Here is a 24205-nt window from a genome sequence, read left to right as displayed (position 1 = left end):
CAACACAAATAGTGTTAAACAAAGCTTTTACTGCCTTAAAAAAAACAATAGTTGTAATAATAATGGCGAAAATCTAGGTCTATGTCTTCTTATAATGTTGACATTTTGTACTGTTATTGTTATTTTTATTATGAAGAAGAAGAAGAAGAAGAAAAGGAGAAGAGATAACAATTCTCCAAAGAAAACAAACCCAGTTCAATTCAAATCAATTCAATTCAATTCAAAGGGGCTTTATTGGCATGAAAGTTTAACAACAATGTTGCCAAAGCATCTGTCCAAACATTCGGACATAACATAACAAATAACAACACCGACACACACCAAGATTGATTTACAGAAATTATATATACAGTACATACAGTATATATACAGTACACACGTGTGTGTGTGTGTGTGCCGTCTGTGTCCACATCTGTATATATAAAAGTAAATAAAAATGGCAAAAGGTTAGAAGAAATAGAATTGGGCATGGACTTATTTGGCACTCTTCCTTTCAAATGAGGCATAAAATCTCCCTTTTCCCGTAAACACATATCGTTTTTAAAAAGTGCGTGACGTCACTTTGTGGGCATGTCCCACGTATGGCGGAAGGGCAGGTGCAACCGCAAACTCAGCAGCAATATCACAACAACCGTTACCAGCGGAGAGTGAAAGGCCACCAAGGCTGCAGCTAGGCCTGAAGATACGTTGTCTGGTAGAAGAACACAACCTTTAAGATAATCTTCTTGTTGTCGGAGAGTCTGGGGACCCGTCGACATGACTCTGAACCAGAACAACTCTGAGTCCGGCGGAGTCATCATCAATAACAGTGAAAGGTAACTAACGGTAGCGGGTGCAACGAGCTAGCTAGCAGGTACCGTTAACCAAGCACGTTTTACACTGTCCGTTGAGACCGTCACTAGAGAATAAATGTACAAGTAAAAACAAAAATGTGTGCTTTGCGTGCCGTGAAAACGAGCAAATTTGACATTCCTGACGCAATACACAAAGGATAACAGCTAGCAGACGCTAACTTCATTCAAATGATAACTTTTAGCCTCTGTTAGCTTATTTTTCATATAACCTAACATGAACTATCTAAAATGTGGTGGCGATAGCTAGCACTTTGTTTCAGCAACATGCTTATGGTATATCACATATAACACGAAATTAAGAGTGGCTCCTATAAGTGCTAAACGATAACAAATAGACACGTAAATGCCAAATAGCAATTAACGCTACATTAATCGTTACAACGCCATGTTTCTTAATAGAATATTCGCGTTGCATTTACGGAACCGGGTCTCGGACTCGAAGTCCAAACATGGCCTTCAACCTGTTATATCATCACTGCAGTCAACCGTATCAGGCTACACATGATTACATAAATATTTACGTGTTTTAAACGTTATATTCGGACAAACATATCGAGGTAATTATTTAATCATACTGTAACAACAACATAGCATTTATCGCTGCTGCATTGCTTATTGACTTCACCATCAGTACTCTGGCCTGCTCTGTTATAAAAGGTTTCTTTTGTGTTGTCACATCCAGACCAAGTCACCAGAGTTTAAATGATTTAACATCAGTGGCAGGTTCTTCTAGAACATGCTGGTGTGTAATGATAAACCCATTAGGGCTCACCCATTACCAGTAGTAAGCCCTGTCACTAAATGGCATGTAGAAGGTAAGCATTATCCTTTTACCATAGTACTATTTACTGTAAGCAACTGATGAGCCATGTTTAGTAAAAGGAAAGTTGCACAATACCTAATGATCTAATTTTTAAGCTAAGCCAAAGGTTATGAAAGTGTGAGTCATATTGTTTGTCAAACAAAACCCCATGTAATTAATGTCAGTTTCTAATAATATGATGTGATAGATATGTCATAGAAAAATGTTATTTTCTGTCATCAGTGTGTTATGTCCTGTGATTAATTGGTTGTGTTTTTATGTCTGCTTCTGTCTCCAGTGTGTTGATGAACTATGACAACGTAGAGCTGATTTTCTGTGATGCGGACAGTCTGCCCGAAGCCTTCAGAAAAAGCAAGAAGGGCAGCATCTACCTAACTCCATACAGGGTGAGAGACAGGACCCAGATGTTTTATTTGTTATTCAGCCACAACCTCAAGCTGACTTAATGCTGCCACAGCAAGCACACAACAACCTGCAGAACTCTTATTCCACTTAAGCTTTCTGCTTGTCTTCTAAGTTGGTAAGGAAAAATTGAGACTGCCTGTTGAATTAATGTGTTAGTTGCTGTTGTTTTCTCCCAGGTGATCTTCCTGGCGAAAGGACGGGATGCACTGCAGTCCTTCATGATGCCCTTCTACCTAATAAAAGGCTGTGAGATCAAACAACCTGTATTGGGCGCCAATTACATCAAGGGCACTGTCACCGCAGAGCCTGGAGGTAAGTGTACTGGTGTACAGTCATGGTCAAAAGTTTACATCAACTTAAACATCAATTTAGTTGATTATAGAAAGTTGTGAGAATCAGATTTGCTTTGTAGCATAGCCTCTTAACTCCTCCTCAGTGATTCTGATTGATAACTTTTGATGACTTTTCTGGGCCCATTTTAATAGGGCTTGGTTGATACAGCCATTAGACTCAGCCACAAACTCTACAATGGGAAAGTCTAAGGAGCTCAGCGTTGATCTGAAAGAGTGCATTATTGATTTGATCATGTTGGGAAAGTTACTTGGAGCCATTTCAAAGCAGTTACAGGTCAACTATGCAAACAATTGTTTGTAAGTATAAAGTGCAGGAAAGAAGCCCTCAATCCAGACGCGGCCCTTATAGCTCAATGGAAGTTTGTCACTGATCACATGGACAAAAAACCTTGTGGAAGAAAATTCTGTTCAGATAAAACAAGAATTTAGTTGTGGCCAAACCACAATGACCAGCAATATGTTTGACGAGGAGAAGGTGAGGCCTTTAATACTGTCAAGCATGGTGGTGGTAGTATTATGCTGCGGGGCTGCTTTGTTGCCAGTGGATCTGGTGCTCTAAAGAAAGTAAATGGAATAATGAAGAAGGAGGATTATCTCCAAATTTTAGGAAAACCTAAAGTCATCAGCCAGAAGATTGGGTCTTGGGTGCAATTGGGTGTTCCAACAGGACAATGGTCGCAAACCAACATCAAAACTGGTAAAGGAATGGCTAGAATCAGTTTTGGAATCGCCTTCCCAAAGTCCTGACTTGAACCCCATCGAGAACATGTGGATTGTGCTGAAGAAACAAGTACATGCTAGAAAGCTAACAAATTCAGTTGAACTTCACAGATTCTGTCAAGAGGAGCAGTTATAAATTCAGCCAGAGGACTACCAGAAGCTTGTGGATGGCTATCAAAAGCACCTCATTGAGGTGAAAATGGCCAAGAGACATTTATCCAAATATTAGATTTACTGTGTGTTTATTTTTGTTCCAGCAGATTTGGTCACATTTTCAGAAGACCTATAATTAATTATTGAACCAAACTTCATGAATGTTTTTTGTGATAAAGTAGTATGTGTTTCACTCATTCCATCACAGAAAAGTGAGAGTTTAAGAACTCATAGGAACTCATAACCCCAATGATATACATGTTCTTTACAAGCGTATTTAAACTTGTGACCACAACTGGTATGTGTTTGCAGATGCAGGACATGTTTGTCAATTAGGCAGTGTTGTAATGAATCCAAATGTCATACTCGAGAAGTACACTAAACTAAAGTACATTTACTTGTACTAAAGTAGTACAAACTAACTACATGGATTCCTCCTTGTGTGTCTTCTGTTACAGGTGGCTGGGAGGGTAGTGCTACATTCAAGATTGTCTTCGCTGCTGGAGGAGCTATAGAGTTTGGCCAGTACATGCTGCAGGTCGCAGCTCAGGGTATGTGTTACAGATCAACACTAGCAGTATCATAAAATTCTTGTTATAGCACTGATGTTTTGTCTCTACTATTTCTTAATCTTTTATGTCTTGCAGCATCAAGAGGTCAGCCTGTGACCCCTGGGTTTGGTGGATGTCCCTACATGGCGAACGGGGCCTACGCTTACCCTCCTCCCCCTGCTAATGGGATGTACCCTGCTGGACCTCCACCCGGTTATTCATACCCCAACCCACCTCCACAAGGTAGAGGCTGTAATAATTGCCATAGTTATCAGTATCACCTTGATTCGCACACATCAGAAAACAACTGTTATGAGCCTTCCCTGTTCCTCTGAGAAAGCAATTGCAAAGAATAGTCTTACTTCATACCTCTGTTTGACGTACTCTTTTCATGGTGGCCTATAGCCTCATCTGGAGCAGTTTCTCTGCACCTTTAATGGATGATATTCACCCTGCCAGACGAAATGTCACCATGCAAGAAGAGTATACTATATTATAACTTATATAAATCCTATTTTTTTCTGTGATGGAATGATTGGAACACATACTACATTGCCACCAAAAACTTCATGAAGTCTTCTGAAAACGTGACCAGATCTGCTGGGTCAAAAATATACATAAAGTAAATCTACTGTTGATCCCCTGGACAAAGAAAAAACCTTTGTGAGGAAAACTCTGTGGTCAGATGAAACAAAAGTTGAGTTGTTGACTAAGCAATATGTTTTTAGGGGAGAACGAGAGGCCTTTAACCCTAAAACACCATACCTACTGTCAAGCATGGTAGTGGCAATGATCCCAAACACACATTACAAGTTGTTGAATGTCTAAATCAGGCTAGAATTAAGGTTTTGGAATGGCCTTCTCAAAGTCCTGACTTGAACCCCATCGAGAACATGTTGTATGCGCTGAAGAAACATATACATGCCAGGAAGCAAACAGATTTAGCTGAATTTCACAGATTCTGTCAAGAGAAGTGGTTAAAAATTCAGCCAGAGGACTACCAGAAGCTTGTGGATGGCTATCAAAAGCACCTTATTGAGTCGGAAATGGCCAAGGGACATATAACCAAATATTAGAGTTTGTATGTATATTTTTGATCCAGCAGATTTGATCACATTTTCAGAAGATCTGTAATAAATTCATTATGGAACAAACTCCATGAATGATTTTTTTGTGTTCCACTCATTCCATCACAGAAAAATTAGTTATAGAGATCACTGGAATTCATGACTGCCAATTATAAACATGTTTTTTACAAGTGTATGTAGACTTATGACCATGATTGTAATATTGTACTGTTTACATGTCATTAAAGTTAATATAGTAAGCCTACACTTTGCCTCTCTTTTCCAGTCTGGTTTTGTTGTTAGGAGCTTTAATATTTGACATAGTTATTATCACTTTGATTCCCTGATGCAAATCTCTCTCAAGTTTAGTGAACATGTTCACTGCAGCTGGTCTAATCCACTCTGTGCTGCTGCTATCCAGGTGGATTCTACCCCAATCCCCCAGCATTTGATGCCTCTGCGGCCTACATACCTCCACCTCCTTATTCTGCTCCTCTGGGCCAGCAGCCCCCACATGACCCAGACCTCCCCTCCTCAGCAGCAGGTCAGTCTCTCTGGTGGAAAGGCGCTCACTGATTTGAAACAAGAAGGTGACTGCCCTAGTTCACCGCAGATGTAAATAAAAATGAAAATGTAAAGAAAGTGATGGCTTGAGTTGTTGCAGGGAGCTTACCTTGGGAACGGAATTGACTTTGGCTACTAGAATCTCTAGTATTTTTAATATCTCTTCTTGTATAAAACGCACAATATGTTATTTCTGCCTCTAAGAAGTAAGAAGCGTGGGACCATGGGAGTTGTTGTCACCATTGTTAATCACCATTGCCAATGAAAATCTAACTATTACCCCTTTTCCACTGGTCAAAAATCCCACTTAAACCTGCTAAGAACGGGCTTTTGTGTGCAATGGTAATGTGTACACTCAGCATTTACACCCGGGTCAATTGATTCTGCAGTAAACACAGGTTTTTATCATCTGGGCTTGGCTTTGATTTAAACATAAGACCTGGGTGAACAAGCTTTCTTATGGACCCTCATTTAAATGTATTGGGGTTTTTTAAGAACCCACCTGTAGGGCTGGGCAGTAATGTAGTATCATCTTTTATCATCTTTCAGTGGTATCATATCATGATAAACTGAGCATCAAACATCATTCTTGAGCTTCAAAACAGTACTTTGACCGAAAAAATGTATCTCAAGGTCCACTTACTAGCTGTTTCTGGTAGGTGCGGCTGCCAACCACATCTCTTAGTTTTCAGTTGTTTCCGTTGTCATGGAGTTGACCCCTGAGCACACTCATTGTTTTTCTTTTTGTCACGTTCTTAATCATATCTCATCTGATGTGCCAGATGGTGTGTTACTCAGAACCATCTGAAAAGGCGCTGCTAGAAACCGTTTGGGTAGGCACTTTCCCAAAAATCTTTGCAGGTGATTGGATGAACCATATGTCTACCACTGTAAAGCAAGGGCTTACTTCATCCAGTCAGATCAGTCAACAGTAGGAGAGCAATACCACCCGCAAAGTCTGTTGGTAAATCAAACTCTTAACTAAAGCCAGTCAGGAGGAGAGCAAAAGCATGTATTCCAGTTCGAAAAACCTTCAGTGCTGTTCTTTGCTCTCCTTTCAATTAAATATACTCTCTAGTTCTGATATAACTGATGCTACAGTAGCTATGCTAATCTTTTGAGGAGCTGACATTGTTGTTTTTAAAGGAACAGTCACTTCTCTGGTCGTCACATCCAAACCATGCCCATAGCTGCCAGAAGTTCCTCTTAGGATGCTGATTGATTCAACCACTGTGTTCTGCCACACGTGAAAGCACAAGTCCATGGTACAGGTTGCTTTACATATTTAAAAAAAAAAAAAAATCATTTGAAAATCCCTTCACTCCACATAGTAGTAGTTATATGAGCTGATGCCACAGAGTAGTGCCGTCTTAATTCTGCCTACATGTCTTTTCCCCCTCCTCATTACACCACCTGTTGTACCTCAGGTTTGATTAGCTTTGGTTATCTTGTATTAATTCCAGGCAATAATGGTACAACCATGTTTAATTAACACCCTCTCCCCTCCCTTCTCTCATCTTTCTTTCCTAATCTCTTTCCCAGCAGAGGCAAAAGCAGCTGAAGCAGCAGCGAGCGCCAGCTGTGCCACGCTGCCTCCTACACATGTGTACCTACCACAGGTAAGCGCCCTTCCATTACTCTGCTACACAGCTGATGCTGATCTACCAGTTAACTAGACATTGTATTTGATACTTTTTTTCTATATTACCAGTATGAGCTCATCTGTGTCACTCACCTTCACTGCAGCAGTAGTCCTTCATGTTATTAAATAAGCACTCGGTAATTTAGGTTTTCATTGAATTTATCACCTGACTGTTACTCATATTGTTTCCAGTGCTTCTATCATTTTTAAAGATATCAAAGAGACTTCTTCCGATCCCAAGAAACTTGCGTGTCATTTAAAGATATGTACCGAATTTGAGCTGAAACAAACAGTTGAGTAATTGTTTGTTTTGAGGATGGATCACTTAAAGGAGTTATTTTTCACCAACATTCACTGCTTCCAGCTTCTCAAACACTGTTGGTTTGATACAGCGTTTGTGTCTGAGGACCTTTTGACTGAAAACTAGAGTCTTCCAAGACTACAGAGCCTTCTGACAGTAGATGAGGAAGGTCTCTTTTTGTCCATTGTTCATTTAAGAAGCCACGCCTGATGTGTCAGCTTCTCTATACCTCCAGGACATATTCACCATCACTTTGTCCTTTTAAAGTGCAAATGTGTAGAAGTAATTTGTGCGAGTGTTTTAGATTCTAACCTCTGAAATACTCCGGTGTTCAGAGAATTCATATTACATACAAAGTTGTGCCATTTGTTTTTGACTGTCTTAAAGAGACAGAAGTAAAACAGAGCGCTGGACAGTATGAGAAAACTGATGCGTTTTCTGAACATTAAAGCATGTAAACCTATTCTAGTAACCCAAAATAAAATTATGCACCTGAAAATGAGCATGTCTCCTATAATAAACAGTGCCAGCGCGACCCCTCTCCTAGCAGAAAAGAGGCAGTTTGACTGCATCAGCATTGCCCTGTGTGTGTGCACTGGGGCCTGTCATAACTAAATATGCCAATGATGCTCAGACTGGGCCATCGTACATTACTGTTGTCCTACAGCCTAACTCTCCTCTCTCCATAGGACAAGCCTCCTCCATACTCTCCTCCAGAGGACAAGAAGAACCAGTAGACCATCATATTTCACCCTCATTCCTCTCTGTCTCCTGTAATCTCCATCCTACTGGATCACCTCTTTTCTCATTCCATTAACTGGACGTCAGGAAGACCAAAGTTTTCCTTTATAACATAATCCCCTCTTTTTCATCTTCCTAGTCCCCTACAAACTCAGTCCTTTTGGTTTCACTTTTGCCCATTCCATCGCTTTCCTGCCTCAGCCTTTACTTTTTACATTCCTTTTACTGATTCATGTATTGTAATCAGCTTCATTCTCTTCAGAAATACCTTTACTTGATGGAAACTAGAAGTATTGGTAGCTAGAGGACCAAGAAGATTATTCTGGCCAAAGTTGTCAGGATTTGGGGGCTATTTTCAATGTAGTTGATAAAAACTTTGTAACCTGATGAGCTATTTTAGCATTTGTTGCCTTGCAGGTGTCCCCCACCACTCTAAACTTTAATATTCAAGTTCACTTTTTTTGCTACGACTGTCTATTAAGCAAGACTGAATCGGATAATGTTAATTACTTTGCTAATCCCTTCAGAGACGAGCTGAATCCGGTGTTTTATTTTTCTATTATTTGTGTGTACAGGCTTTTAATATGTAGACTTAAAAATATTTTCTCAAGAACACTAACCTAGAGAAAAACTAGCTTTTGTAAAAGAGAGCATATTGCAAGGTGGTTCGCTCTGCTTTGACATGTTTTAGCGGATGAGAGGAGCACAAAGATTATAGCCCCAGCAGTGAATCCCTGATCCTGGATTAGAGCAGAAAGCGAGGGCCACCAGGGCCTGGGGGGACCTACTGCCAGGAGGGATTAATCTTCATGATGTACAAGAGCAGAGCAGTCACCAAATGATGTCACTTCCTGTTTGGTCATGCCTCTGAACATTCGAGAACACCCATGGTCCGACTCACCGCCAGCTCGCTTCACCTTTCATTCTTCTAACAAATATTTTAAACATTAACAAGACTGTCAGAGGATGTTCTCACTGTTTCTACTCTGTGTGGTTGTGATCTTAAAGCTCCGGTTTGAGATCAGTCTGTAGATCTGATCCGACATCAGTATCTGAGCCTCTACTCTTCCTTCCTCTATGGTCACTAATCTATATACTGTATCTGTTGCACATCTGTGGCTGATTCTTTGCACTTTCAGAATGCTATGCATCAGGCTCCTCTTTGCTCTGTCATGGCTCTGTGTATAATAATGATTATAATAATGATAATGATAATAAAGCTCTGTATTTATTTCAAACCAATTTATTGAATAATTAATGTAAAATGGCTCAAGTAAGAAAAACAAAGCATGACCTCAACTAATGCATGTACGCATTGGATTTGATTTTATTAAATGGATCTTGATTGATGTGAAACAGACCTGTCTTTATTTCTACACTGAGCATTTCTTATATCACACAATGATGGGTATTCCACTTTGAACACAGCATAGTGCATTTGTATAGTTAACAAACATGTTCCAGAGTCAGCAGGAGGGTTAAGAGCCTGGAAATGTGCTTTTTTCCCCCCTTCTCAGAGTCAGTAGTCCTCGTCTGCACTTCTGGACAACTTGTGCAAATCCACAGCAGTTTCCCAAAGACTAACGTCCTGAGCCCCAAGTGCCTCGACATTCCAAAAGGTCACAGCTATGCCCTCTAAGTGCTCATAAGGAAAAAGGGCAAAAGTCTATTTTCAACATTTGTACAGTACAGCAGATTCCGTCACAACACTGTCAGCATCACAGGTTTGAGACTGTACAGACAGGGCGATTTGTTTGTGCAGTTATGCTCAGATCCCAAGATGATTAAAAAATGGCACTCCATTTTCAGTTCTGTATTCTCTAATGACATACAGCCCTCAAACATTGTTTTCACTGACTGCTTATGTACAACAAGCAGGTATTGTACTTTTACCAGGACAATGTCTCATGAAATTAATTGTGGTAAGTGGTTAGTATGCTCTGCAGTGGCTTACTACCCTGCCCTGTGTGTCTATTGATTTGAGCAAGAGATGAAAACTAGTTGAGGTTGTACACGCATGATTCTAAATTTAATTTTCTTTCTCTCGAGTGCTTCTCTCACTTAAAAATGTTAACTTTCCAAATTCAAGTATAACCAGTAGAATTGACAGATTTCTGACAGCTTGGGTAATATTGTAGGTTGTAAGTGATTGTAAGTTATGCTTTTGCAATTTCTCAACAAATGTCTTCTTAAAGTGTTGCAAAAATGTCTCGTACTCTTTCTCATCTGTATTATAGTGCAACGACTTGTTTATGTGTGTGTACTGTGTGTCTCAGGTGGGGTTTCAACTATTTCCATCTTCACCTTCACTTAACCAGGCTGGATTAAAATAAAATAAAACGAGGCAGTCATGGAAATACCCTTACTTGATTTCTTGCGGAGAGTTAGAAGATTGGTACCATGATACCATTCCATGGTTCCTGCCAAATACAGTATGTCCTATGTCTTTCCCTAAACACTTTCTCTTGACCTCACAGGAAAATGTCATAAGGTCAAGGGAAGAATTCAGAACCACAGTGCTAACAGAATCCAACTGCATTTTGACTTTGGTCATAAGGAATTGCGGGATAGCATTAGCTTGTTTCGTTAAGGATGGTCCAGTGAACGCTATGCTGAGAAAGAATAGGAAAGCATTAAGCACCTTTCCTTAGCATTTAGAGAGTTCAAACAGCTCTAATCATGGCTGCCACTTGGATACTTAAAGGTCATTTCACTCAGTTAGAAACCTTCCTGAGCAAACACAGACTATTCAACTGCAGCCCATGTCTGGGGGCTTAAAAGTGCAATATGTACGAATTGGCCAACCGTTGAATTCACACACCAAACAAATAGAGAGCCGCATGTCATCAGAGACACAGCTAACTGCTAATAACTGTATTCTCTCTCCCATCCATGACTGTAGCTGCCATCAGCTAGTTAGCTCAGTCCGCTGTGCTGAAGGGAGGTTTCTAGGCCCAAGAGACACTGGTAAGAGTGTTGTAGTAAGCACCAGAAATATATAAATTCATATATACTGCACCTTTAATATAAGGCTAAAGCCATGAGCTTAGAATAAAGACTGGAGATGGGGAAACACCAAGCCTGACTCTGTCCAAAGGGAGCAAAAGCCACCACCAAAGTTCACTACTTAATACATTAAATCTTGTTTACACCATAAATAAACAAAAGTGTACAAACAAGGTTATGACTATTTATGGGTGTAGTGATTAACTGGCATCTCCGCAGGTTGCCAAGCAACAAGGTGCAACATGTTTATTAGTGTCTTTAAGGGGTGCTGGTAGGCTGATCTACTTACCTTGGAACAGAGCCAGCCTGGCTGTTTCCCCCTATTACCAGTCTTTATGCAAAGCTAAATGGCCTCTGACTGTAGCTTCTTATTTACTGTACAGACATGAACTCTCTCATGTCTGCACTCATGCCGCTCATCCAGAAAGCAAATAAGCAGATCTCAAAATGTTTTGTTTCAACTCTTTCATAAAAGCAGTTTGGCGGAGTCAGGCACAGTTAAATCTGACTAGTGCTACACAAATTTGTTAAGACCAGCCAAATTTGCCACATGTGCAGGGGTAATTGTATACCTGCACACTGAAAACAACACAATGGACACAGCACTGAACACTGTTCCTCTGAAACTCTGACTCATGACCTCCACACGTATGTGGATTCAATGGATCATGATTGTATTTCATGAGTCATTTGCCTGTGAGGTCACCTGTAAAAATGTGTATTACCTAGCAAAAGGAGAACAAGGACATTTTGTGTACTGAAAGTACAATAGTCTGTCTACTGAGTTGTTCTTTTCCAACCTGAAAGCAGACATTATCTAAAATTGAAGGGTATTTTCTTAAACTAGTCACTTTGTGACCTTTTCCTGTGTTACTGTCATGTGGTAAATGATAATGTGAATAAGCCAAAGCCAAGTGGCCAGTTTTGGAGGAGAGAACTCATCACTATCAGTTCTTCTGTTTAGAACAAAGTAGTCAGTGTCAAGAGGGAAAAAGAAAACTCCTAAAAGGTTAAGGGGGATCCTCTATGTTGAGTCTGCTAGTACCCACGTTTGATAGTGCTTCTTATTACCGAGCTCCCTTTGTAGCTTCACTTTCTGAGTCAGTTCATGTGGAGCAGAGGGTGATGCTGACCCCCTCTCCGATCCAGCAGGCGGGGAACAGCTCCTGGGTGAAGGCACAGTGGAAGGCGTGGAGCCTGGTCTGCCCGTCTCCGTAGTAGGTGAGTGTTCCCGCCTCATAGTCCAGCAGCATGCCGATACGGCTGTGCTGTGAGTGGCCGACTAGAATCTCCCGCCGGCCGTTGTGCCAGGCGCAGATCTGGTGCTCGTCCAGCTGCAGGCTCCAGGACAGTTCGTTCATACCTACCATGCACCTCTTGCCCTTCTCCTTCCTGGGGATGGTCTCGTAGGTAACCTGTCAAGAGGTGAGGGAGAGGATGTGGGTGAACTGTGTGCAGCGCTAAGGAAACCAGAGGGCTGTGTAGGGGTGTAACTGTCAACAATAAGATTTTATAGATTTGATACACACTTTCAGGTCCCCTTTTAGCATGAATCGTAAGAACTGGTGCACGCCTGACTTTTCCTCTTCTTATCAAGCCACAATTTTAAGTAGTCCTAAACATTGTTTTATGATAAAATACCTGTAATACTAATGACATCCCCACCAGCTTCAGCTGTCCGACGTGATTAGTGCTAACATGCTAACCTAAAATGACCATGGCGTGTTCATCTTAGCATTTAGCTTAAAGCCCCCCGTGCCTAAGTACAGTCTCACAGAGCTGCTAGCATGACTGTGGAATCTTTTTTTATTTAAAGCAGCTACAAGAAACTTTCATTGTCTGTTCATTCTTGCAGCCCATGTAGACAAAAGCAGTATGAGAACCACAGCCTTGTGTCAAAAAGGTAATGGTTGGGTCATCAAAATTACCATTACGTCACAAGGGCTGTTTAGTACCAAGTATGCGGGACACACCGCAACAACTAGGGCCACAGATGCTCTTTATCTGACCAACACTGGACGACTGTTGGCTGGTGTGTCAGGGTCCAATCAGTGTACAAACACAACATGCATGCTTCTTTACCCCGAGGTAGGCCCAGGGCTTAGACACCTCCAGCTCCCAGTAGTGCTGTCCGCGGGTGAAGCCCTGAAAGCAGAGCACCTGCCAGGTGTGATCGAAGCGGGCTTCATGAACTGGGACGGGTCGTGGGCCAGAGGTCAGGTGCTCCGCCCTCCGGTTCTCCTGGGACAGAAACAGGTGCGCGTTGGCAGTGCGAGGGTCAAAGGTCAGAGAGCATCGGTCTGTAAGGAGACAGAAAGGAATCCGACCGATTGAAGCAGGAACTGATATCTACACTGGTCACATAGTTTTTTTTCTCCAGTAAGGCACTGTATGATCTCGGCTTTCCTCATGTTTGACTGCTCACAATTAATGTCATCCAAGCACTGAAGCTCATTCCCCTTCTGCACTTTTTCAAATTATTCATTATCAGAAGAACCAGAGAACCAGGTAAATACTTGCAAAGCTGCAGTTTCAAATGTTAGACAGGACTTACAAGCACTGAGGCCCTCCTTCCCGCCAGGGTAGCATGGAGCAGCTGGACTGGGAACCACAGCTAGGACTGGCCTCTTATCCTGAGGAGAACCTGAAGACCAACAACAGGCTTGAGAAAACAATAGAAAAGATCAAGGAAGAGACTGCTGACAGATCAAGATACTGTCAATTGCTACAGAGGGTAATTCAATCCTGAAGGCAGATTACCGTCTTTGTCCAGACCCACAGCGGTGCTCACAGCTCTCTCGAGGTCCTCAGACAACAGCTTGGAGACTCGGGACAGGACATCTGTGACGCCATTCAGTCGATCTTGAAGGTTTGGCGTTACATCTGTGGGAATATCCTTGAGACGTGGAACTTCTATGACCATTGATTCCTGTGAAGAGATCAAACTTTTGATCACAACTGTAAGTACATGTTTATTATTAATTATTGAGGTTGTAGCTTGCAGTAGTTTAGTGATGGACTACATTATATTGAAAGGTGTTACAAATGAGTTGCCCACCCCACCTACAAACATGAGGGGGAAAAAATATTTGAAATATATTTAAATATATGGTATTACTGTGCTTGATTGGCCAGCCAACTCGCCTGACCTCCACCTCTAAGAGACTCTATGGGGTATTGTCAAGAGGAAGAGGAAGATGCAGTGCTGCAGTAATTTGTGCAAAAGGAGCCCCGACCTAGAATTGTCTACATAAATGAACATATTTTTCAGAAGGTCGACATTTCTGTATTATGAATCCTACCCTTTGATTGGTCTTATGGAATATTCTAATATTTTGATTATATATATATAATATACATAATATTTTTTTATTACAGAAAAAAAAAAATTTTTTTAGATGCAACTGTACATGTTCTTTACAAGTGAATGTCAACTTTTGTCAACCATGACTGTAAACTAATAAACTGCCAATAGTGTCAATTAAAACCGAACATTGTCTTTATCATTATCAACATCAAATTATTGAGTCAACATTGTCATATTTGACAATGCCAGAGCCCAGCTCTAGCAAACAGTATATACGTTCAAACAATAGTCAACAGACATTCCTGTGACAAACATAGTGAGTATCAGCAGTAACAATAAATAACTTGTGTGCTGCACTTTGTGTATTCTTATTCTGGTTTTTAACTGTTTGCTACTCTAGTAACTAACTGTGCTTCTTGTTGTGCCCTACATACATAAACATGCAGTCAAAGCTACACATACCTAATTCCCTTAACAAGTGTTTTTCAAACTCGGGCGAATAAGTCATAACAGCTTTGTATCGGTTGCAGTCTAAACTACGCAGAGGTATGATCCTGCTTTTGCTGCCATCTAGCAGTAGAAATATTCACCTTGCTGAATGCTTTATCTCCACTGTTGGGTGTGGTCAGAAGTGCAAGGCAATTAAAACTCTTCACGCACAGTGCTGTTTTTAACCACGTCTTTGTTATGAGGCACCTACAGCCAAAGACAGAGTTAAATCTATCCCTTTTCAGACATCTGACAGTTTCATTATTGGTCTTTTTCTTAGTCTTGTGCCAAAACAGCAGTGCAGTAGCTAACTCTGGAACAAACAATCTTTCCACTTTTTTGAGATCGATGTATTTAGTACTCAGTCCCTGAAATAAATACATTTAATAAACTAAACTAAGTCAACTAAGCCTAAGTCATTCTTCATTACACTTTATATCCACAACAGCTTGTGAATGGAAAACTGTTTTTGCCATAATAATTTAAGTCTGATCTGAATAATTTCCATTTAAGCTGAATGAATGATAGAATAACAGCAGGGGTACAAACCTTGATGAGCTCTGTGTCAGAAAGGTTATGTACAGCTGCTATCTGTCCCTGGCTCTCTTTCAGCATCTTGGAGCGCTCCTCAAGTTCAGCTAGCCATGTTTCTGCCTCACTGATGGCAGCTTCCTGCTGCGCCTCAATGAAGAGCTCTGTAGCCTCCTGCTTCTCAGCCAGTATTTTGATCAGGGTGGAGAACTTGACATTTACCCAGGTTGAAGTCTGCTGAAGAGTCACCTGTTGATGGAAAATACAGAATCAGATACCTGCTCTGAGGAAGTGGGAACACATTGTAAGGGTGTCCAATCCTAACTATTTTGCTTTATCTCCAGCTTTATTTCTGAGCTGTATATTTGTCAATTAAGACTTGATCCTTTCATGCAAACACATTACAAGTCTTTTGGTATGCAAGGAAAATAATCAATCGCCTAAATTTCATGTTAAAATTGGCTTTGACTGTGAGACAGCTGGAGGAAGTGCCAATGTGGTTAGCCGCTGAGAGTCAGCACTGCTGAAAAAAAAAAAAATACTAGCTTAAATTTCTACATTGGATCAGTTGTAAGGGATGACTGAACTTCATTAAAAATCTATCAATCAAGGCAAAGAGGAATGCAGCAGAAAACTTTGTTCAATTATTGGTAAACACAGTAGAACAAAACCCTGGACTACAGGACTCCCAAACTATGTATTCTTTCCACAACTTTGCATTAAGTCACATTTCTAAAACATTGAAAAAAATAGTCTGAAACATAGTGAAACCTTAAAGGAAAAGTTCACCCAAAAGTGAAAATTCAGTCATTATCTACTCATCCCCATGCTGATGGAAAGTCAGGTGAAGTTTTGCAGTCCACAAAACTTTTTGGAACTAAAGTAGATAGAGACTTGTATTAAAATGTAAAATAAATATATATAAAAAAACATAAAATGGCTCCATACAACTTGCTTGGGGTAATCCAAGTCTCCAGAAGCCTCGTGATCCCTAACTGATTGTAAAGATGTTCTTAACTTCCTTTTTAAAGCCATATCTTCACTGTAGCTGCTAAGCTAAAAGTGTTAGCACACACCCTGGTTGAAGTGGGTGCATGAGCTCGACTACGCGTCGAGAGTGTACATAATATCTTTTCAAAACAATTTGGGATCTCAAAGCTTCTTGAGACTTGGGTGACACCAGACGAGCTGTATGGAGCCATTGTATGTTTTTTGATTGGTTGTTTTTTAACGTTCTAAAACAAGTCCCCATCTACTTCAGTTATTTAGAAGAATGCTGCCACGCTGTTTTGCTATAAAATTCCAGAAATGTTTGTGGACAGCGAAACTTAACCTGACTTTGGCATGAGGGTGAGCAGACACTGACAACATTTTTATTTTTGGGTGAACTGTTCCTTTAAGGCTTCTTTTCACATAAGAAAGGGCTTCTATTGAGAATTCACCTTGGCTTGATTGATGTTCTCAGCCAAATCCTTAATACTTTTTTCTGTCTCTTCAATGAGTTTCCCCACCTCCTTGCTCTTCCTTTCCAGCATCAGCTGGAAAGAAAACACATCACATTGACACAGTAGGTTTTACGTAGTCACAGTCACAATCACCTTTGATGCTGGAGAAAAGTGGACAGTGTTATAACTGGGTCCACTCTTGTGGTAGCATTGTGTTACTTTACCTCTTGAGTTTCCCTTTCTGCCTCCAGCAGGACCTTCTCATGGCTCTCGCACTCAGAGATGCCACACTCACAGCACACAGATGTTCTGTCCTGCCTGCAGTAATAAACCAGAGGCTTTTTATGCCGATCACACAGCTGCATGGCTCTGGCCCCTTCACTTCCCCTCATGTGCAGCTCTCTACAAGAGTGGCTGCTGCTGTTCGCAGCCTCAGTCAGGACTGACAGGGACACATTACGCTTGAGGATGGGCCTGGTGGTAAACTTCTCATTGCAGATAGGGCACTGAGGTCCGATATCAGACTTGCTCTTGGTGTCCCAATGCTTGGTGATGCACGATTGACAGAAGGTGTGACCGCAGGGGATGGTTACAGGGATTCTGAAACGCTCCAGACATATGATGCAGGTCAAGTTGGAATTCTGGGAATCCATCACTGAAGAAAAAGCTGACACCTCTGTGATAAATAGAAGAAAGGGAAGAGGTTGATCCATCCAACAGACCACACAATGACAGTAATGTCACTTAACGGCTTAACCTCTCAGTATTTACAGGTTAATATCACATTTTAAATGTTATGTATTATTAGAATTTCTCAGAAGGGAGGAAAAAAAACATTAAATTGCCAGAATTGTGTTAGTGCCAGTTATCAGACTGGGCAATAACAAAGCCATGATAAAGCAGTAATATCACACATAACTCAGCCAAGTGAAAGGAAAGGCTAACGTAGCTAACGCTAACGTTAGCCTGGCATCAAGTCTGTTAACGTAAGTTAGGACTCTTGGGGACAAATAATAGTCAAAATATAACACGGTCTGGTGATTTAACTGTACATTAACGCACAACTTCACACTCACCGTCTAGATATAACACAAAAGGACACAACATCAATTCTTACCACTTCAACAGATACATTCGTGCACAGCATAAGTGTGCCTCTCGTCAGATGAAGCTTCTCTGATGACGGCATACGCAATAATGATGCTTTCACGTGCTGTTGGGAATATCGACAAACACATAAACGACCCAACACGACTTGGTAGTTGACGTTACTATGTAATGCTGCTACTCTTACAAGGTTCACATTAGATTTACAACAATGTTTACCGTTTACAGTCACTCATTCGCTACATTGCAATATAACAGCTAATACAGTTTTGTTTAACAGTAGCTAAGACTTAATCACAAAAAACAAAGTATTACCTTATATATTTCATTTTGTACTATAGAGGTGTGTTAAAAATGGCTTGGAATGAAAAAATGCACTGAATATGCGAGTTAACCGTACTATAATTTATGTTACCACTATTTTCTGCTACTATATTACGTGCGCCGACTCATTTTGCTCCTCTCGGCCACCGTATGTTCAGCACCACCCTCACTCCAAGATGGCGCTGCGCACGGTTTGTGTAGCTTCATTGCGGACTGGGACAGATTTAGGGGTCAATAATGCGAGGACATTTGTCACAACAGGTATTGTAACGATTTTACACTATGATAGTGTGTTGATGATACATTTACGAACTTTGTCACTGGGCTTCAGTATTTATGTGCGTGTTTGCCATGTAGCAACATCAGTTGAAGCGGACCCCCGCTACACGCTGTTGTGAAAGACATCCTGCCGAACTCCACAGAAAAATTTGACAATTTAAAATGTGACGCTGTGTGAGGAAGGTTAGTGTTTCTTAAAACAAGAGACGAGGCCCAGCTCATGAGTAGTAATAGTGTTACTGTTATCCATCGCACACAGCAGTTACCATTATCAGTCGTTACCATCACATATACTTGCCATCTTAACATAAAACTGTCTAATATTTGAATGGAGTTAAATAGCATTGATGTTGACATGGAGGTGATCAATGACCACAAAACTTTGATTCATTTTTGATAATGTAATTCAAATTGAGTTGATTTTCAGACCCCTCCGCTGTCAAACAAAAAAAAACCCTAACAATAACATTAACTCACAAGACAGACGACAGTTCATGGAATATAAGATATGAACAACAGCAGAAAATAAATACAAACCAGAATTAATGTAAAAACTAAGTAGCACTGAAACTGAAAGTAAAGTAGCAAATAAGCAGGTCAATTCACAAAATTGGTAAATAAAGAAATACAAATAATGGCAGGAATAAGTAGACATCATGACAATTTTTGTTTTGTTTTGCTTTGCGATGAAACAAACTAACTACTGTTTCCACCCAACAGCCTTCCTGTGCAGACGGGTACCTCCTTTGGGTCCAATGCCTAATGAGGAATTTGACGTACAAAACCTGGAATCGGTAGAGAAGTACCGCAGTTACACTCGTTACCTCAGGCAAGCAGAGGAAGCAAAGAACAAACCTGCCTGGTGGAAGACCTACAGGAGCTATGTGGAAAAAGCTGATCCTGAGCATGGTGAGAAGAAAGGAGGAAAGCTACTGTTGACAGTGATTCTCTGGTGGTGGGAAAATTGTTGGCCAAGGATTTTGTCATTGTTGAAACCTTTTGAAACTTCACGGTTTAAATGACTCTTGTTTTGTTGCAGGTGCAGAGCAGGTGGACATTGGCCTGCCATACTATCGCCCCCAAAGGACCAAAGAGGTGAGGGAGAGGAAGCAGGTGATGAAGGACAACAAGAAGAACGTTGAGCTGGAGAGGGCTTCTCGTCTGCGCACTTGTAAGCTCACACACACTCATCAGAACAGGTATTCTGAAGCTTTTTATTGACAAGTGAATAAATTGGTTCACATTTCTTTTTTTTTTCTCTTTGTACCACCAGTTAAAATCCCTCTGGACAAAGTGCGGGAAACCTGGGAGAAGAGCAGCGGCCCGTTTCATATAAAGAGACTGGCACAACACTACGGGGTCTTCAGAGATCTCTTCCCCAAGGCTTATTTTCTACCTCAAGTCCCAATCCAGATCTCCTATGGCCAGGACAACAGTGGTCAAGTGCACTATGGGAATCGGCTGACACCAACTGAAGTATGTTAGAGGAACAGAAGGTTTACAGTGTCTCCCTGAATTCCATATCTGTATTGCTTTTTATTTACTTGTTCTTCTTCTTATTCTTTTTTGCTCTGTACCCACCTCTGAAATGACTTCTCTGACTTTATTTTTCGCTTTGCTTTTTTCTCCAGGCAGCATCTGTCCCTCAGATCAGCTTTAATGCAGAGGAGGGCTCCCTGTGGACCCTTCTGCTCACCTGTCCAGGTTAGCATCAGCTTTCACAGGAGGATCAGATCACTAGATTGGGATAATTTACAACTCTCCATTAGAGCTGCAACCTTTGATTAATTGATTAGTCGAATGAAAGAAAATTAATTGCCCACTTCTTTGATAATCAATGAATTGTTCCAGTCATTTTTGAAGCAAAAACATCAAACATATGCTGTTTCCAGCTTAAATGTCAGGATTTGTTGCTTTTCTTTGTCATTTATGATAGAAAATGCGTTTATCACAATTTTAGACATGTTATTGACTAAATGATTAGTCGATTATGCAATATATGAAATGGCCTTTCAGGAATGAACCAACAGATAAATGATGGTCTCTTTCAGATGAGCATCTTTTGGATAATGAGGCAGAATACATCCACTGGCTTGTGTGAGTACTTTTTGTAGAGCACATTTAAAAACAAGATGTTGACCAAGTTGCTTTAACAGGGAGGTTTAAGAGTACAATTCATTCATTCATTTTTGGTTTATTTTGTTTATTTCAGTGTGTAATTTCCAAAACATGAACAAAACAGAACAAATCTTATATTCACTGCCCCTTTCTTAATAACAACATAAGATTCTATAGATAAAGATGGCCATCCCTTTTTGTTCACCTTTCATCACAATTCATATGAAAGTCAATAATCTCTGTAGATTTTCAGGTAATAATCTATGACACATGTGACTTGATCAAATCATGTAGTTGACCAATTACACAAACATAAATAACACTTCCCCTCAACTTACTTTTGACAGTTCATCCTTAACCAGGAAGTTCAGTAAAAAAAAAGTCCCCTTCCAATAACAAATGTGCTCATTCTTACATCGCTTGGATGTTTGAGCTTCACTTCACAGAATGAATTGATTTGACACTGGAAGGCTGTTTTCACATTCAGCAGCTGAAGGGGAAACGTTTTCTCTGTGCACATCTTAAGCCTCAGTTTAATACGTGGACATACCAGCAGGATTTTATGACCTCACAACTGGTTTGATACAATATCCAGCTTACAGTATGGTGTGTAAACCTGGAATCTCCAGTGCACATATACTGAGAATGGACTCTTCAGTTAAGAAGGAGATGTCAGCAGTTACACTTTTAACCAACAACATTTTCATACACATAGATTTTTGTTGAAGTGGTAGAAAGGAGTAAATGCAGTTTTGATGAAGGTTAACCTCTACAGCCTGTTGTTACCAATGTTTCCATAGAGGGAACATACCCAGTGGAGTAGTGCAGGCTGGGGAGGAGCTGTGTCACTACCTGCCTCCCTTCCCTGCCAGAGGAACTGGCTTCCACCGCTACATTTATGTCCTCTTCAAGCAAGAGGGAACCATCAACTTCCAGGAGGATGTCAGGCCTTTGCCATGGTGAGTACTATACACTTAACATACAGAGAGGAAACCAATGCTCTAAGTATTATTTCTGTGAGGTTTAGCTGGAAGGCCAAAAAGCTCCGCACACAGTTAATTAACCAGTCTGCTGCCAGATTTTGACAGATTTATTTCATACAGGCTACCTAAGACAACAGAAAATGGTTCAATAAACTCATAAACATGTACAAGCTACCAACAAGGGACAAAGTCATTTGAGACTTGCAGAAGTGTGCAGGACAATATGAAAAAAGAAGAATGTGTTGTCACCAAAACAACCACCACGTCTCACATTGATGACTTATTTTCCTGTTAAGTTCTTGTCAGGGACACATCAGGGCATTTATACTACACAAGATGTGTAGTCAAATTTGTCCCAGACCACCTCTGCAAGTGGTTCGATAGATTGGATCACAATGTGTCTTGGTGCTTAAGATTGGTGTAAAAGATCCTGATCTTTTACATTCACACTGCACACAAAAGCCAGATGTTAGCGGGTGTTCCAAGTTTCATTGTCAGTTGTTGTGAAATCAGTAACAACTATATTTGCAAGCATATGTGTTGTTTTCTGTGTCAAACATGAAGTAAGCCACTAAGCTCTTGTTGCCTCTCTTCTCTAGCCATTCTCTGGTGGATCGTACATTTAAGACGTTGGATTTCTACAGAAAGCACCAAGACAACATGACACCTGTGGGTCTGGCCTTCTTCCAATGCCAGTGGGATGAATCTGTCACCAACACCTTTCACAACACACTCAGTGAGTCATGCTAATGCTCACAACCAAAAACACTGCAAGAACCGACATTTTGACTTTCACCCTTTGTAGATTTTGAAAAGGTCTGAATTCAGTCAAAAAGGTTCCCTGTCAATACTCTGTCGATAAATAATGAGGCCTGTCCATCTTATCTTTTCCATGCAGACATGAGGGAGCCAGTGTTTGAGTTTATCCGGCCTCCAGTGTACCACCCTCCACAGGTCAAATACCCTCATGGACAGCCCCTGCGCTACCTGGACAGATACAGAGATGGGAAGGAACACACCTATGGAATATACTGATTATGAGAAAGAGAGAGAGAGACACACACACACAGAAGACAACACATTTCCTTGTAAATGTGCAGTTGTGTTTGGCGTATTTATGTTAAAGAATAAAGCATTTTTTGCAACTGTGCTGGGATTCCTCTGCTGAGGACATTATGTTTATTGTCTTATTTGATCATATGTCCGTCTCTTAGTTGGAAACAGACCGCAGGATATATCAATTACTTGTTACAAAACAATTTGGTTGAAAGTGTGGATGACTCATTTAATTAAGGGATTGATTTCTGGGCCTGTGTTTGTCAGAATGTCAACAGTACTACAAACCAAGCCATTACAAGCTGTGACGAATTTCATGAACCAATGTGTCTTTGTGTGATACACACAAAGACACAACAAATATCTACCTGTGAAATAAATTTCATTTCTGTAACTATTCTGCAAAAGCTATTCAAATGAATGCATGCTGCAGTTGTGTAAATTTAAACCCTATTCATTGAAAAATAAACGATTGATGAGGCTTAGAATGCCCATACTGTACAAAGATTCACAAAAATACCTTAGTTCAGAGGATAAAACTTTAATAATTTGTAACTGAAAGTATTAAGAACAGCTACAGGATTTCACAAAGTTCCCTGAATTTAATGGAAGTTTTTACATGACTTTTTTCAAGAAAATCCATGACATGAACTGGGAGGGCCAAGGTGACTTGGTATAGAATGACCAATGTGGTAAAAATCCAAATAAAGCCGACACCAATTACACATCAGTAACAAAAATCCACCATTGAAATATATTTCACAGTCTAAAAGAGGCTACTGTAAATAAGGAATACTGAGAAACCCTGAATCCTTACCAGAATGTAAAAGCTGAAAAAAGGCACGAGTTGGATCTGACAATGTTCTCCATGTCTGTCAGACTGCACAATGGCTGCAACTCCATTATGTTCTCAGTTCATTGATTAGTTGTTTGGTCTATGAAATCTCAGAAAATGGGGACAAATGTTGATCACTGTTTCCAAAGCCTAAATCCTAAAAATGCCTTGTTTTGTCACAAACAACATATTCAATGTACTGTCACTGAGGAGTAAAGTAAATAAAAAGTAAAAATATTCACGTTGACAGTAATGTAGAATTCTTCTAATGAGCAGAGAATTACAAAAAAATCATGACTCTGAATCAAAGTCACATCACATGTAAGCTCTGCAATGATAGAAGACACACGGATTTAACCCGCATCTGGCATAATGTTCATCCCTAAAAACCAAACCAAACAAAAACTTTCTTTCAGTTTAGTCACTGATGTTCTTTTGCAAAAATGTGATTTCATTTTTAAATAATATGTGAACAACGTATCAATGTATACAAACATAGGAAATAAGCTGAGATGGAAACAACAGAAAGAGGATGAAAGAAAAGCTGCTGC

The 24205-nt window shown here is 40.4% G+C and overlaps 3 protein-coding genes across 4 annotated transcripts; 2 read left to right on the top strand and 1 right to left on the bottom strand.

Annotated features, from left to right (window-relative positions):
- Positions 1 to 570: 570 nt before the first annotated feature.
- On the top strand, positions 571 to 8561 carry wbp2 (WW domain binding protein 2). 2 transcript variants are annotated; one of them, XM_084341371.1, is made up of 8 exons: positions 571 to 815; positions 1955 to 2063; positions 2259 to 2394; positions 3767 to 3859; positions 3956 to 4102; positions 5348 to 5470; positions 7036 to 7109; positions 8123 to 8561. In XM_084341371.1, the coding sequence occupies exons 1-8, from the start codon at positions 757 to 759 to the stop codon at positions 8168 to 8170; spliced, it is 789 nt and encodes a 262-aa protein (XP_084197497.1). In that variant the 5' UTR covers positions 571 to 756; the 3' UTR covers positions 8171 to 8561. The 2 variants fall into 2 exon arrangements, with proteins under 2 accessions (XP_084197497.1, XP_084197496.1); XM_084341370.1 differs by having other exon boundaries at positions 7033 to 7109.
- A 908-nt stretch (positions 8562 to 9469) lies between these two features.
- trim65 (tripartite motif containing 65) lies at positions 9470 to 18135 on the bottom strand. Its single transcript, XM_084341369.1, has 8 exons — positions 18070 to 18135; positions 17177 to 17628; positions 16950 to 17045; positions 15526 to 15756; positions 13941 to 14109; positions 13735 to 13824; positions 13263 to 13480; positions 9470 to 12595 (listed from the first exon to the last, which is right to left on the bottom strand). The coding sequence occupies exons 2-8, from the start codon at positions 17603 to 17605 to the stop codon at positions 12287 to 12289; spliced, it is 1542 nt and encodes a 513-aa protein (XP_084197495.1). The 5' UTR covers positions 17606 to 17628; positions 18070 to 18135; the 3' UTR covers positions 9470 to 12286.
- Positions 18136 to 18535: 400 nt separating this feature from the next.
- mrpl38 (mitochondrial ribosomal protein L38) lies at positions 18536 to 22913 on the top strand. Its single transcript, XM_084343222.1, has 9 exons — positions 18536 to 18644; positions 19383 to 19571; positions 19702 to 19833; positions 19936 to 20138; positions 20294 to 20366; positions 20714 to 20759; positions 21581 to 21739; positions 22363 to 22499; positions 22662 to 22913. Exons 1-9 carry the CDS (start codon positions 18560 to 18562, stop codon positions 22796 to 22798), a joined length of 1161 nt encoding a protein of 386 aa, XP_084199348.1. The 5' UTR covers positions 18536 to 18559; the 3' UTR covers positions 22799 to 22913.
- Positions 22914 to 24205: the final 1292 nt, after the last annotated feature.

The sequence above is a fragment of the Pagrus pagrus genome (genome assembly GCF_965226575.1).
Source record: "Pagrus pagrus genome assembly, chromosome: 21".
In the NCBI taxonomy this organism is placed as follows: Eukaryota; Metazoa; Chordata; class Actinopteri; order Spariformes; family Sparidae; genus Pagrus; species Pagrus pagrus.
This window is presented reverse-complemented; position numbering and strand designations above follow the sequence as displayed.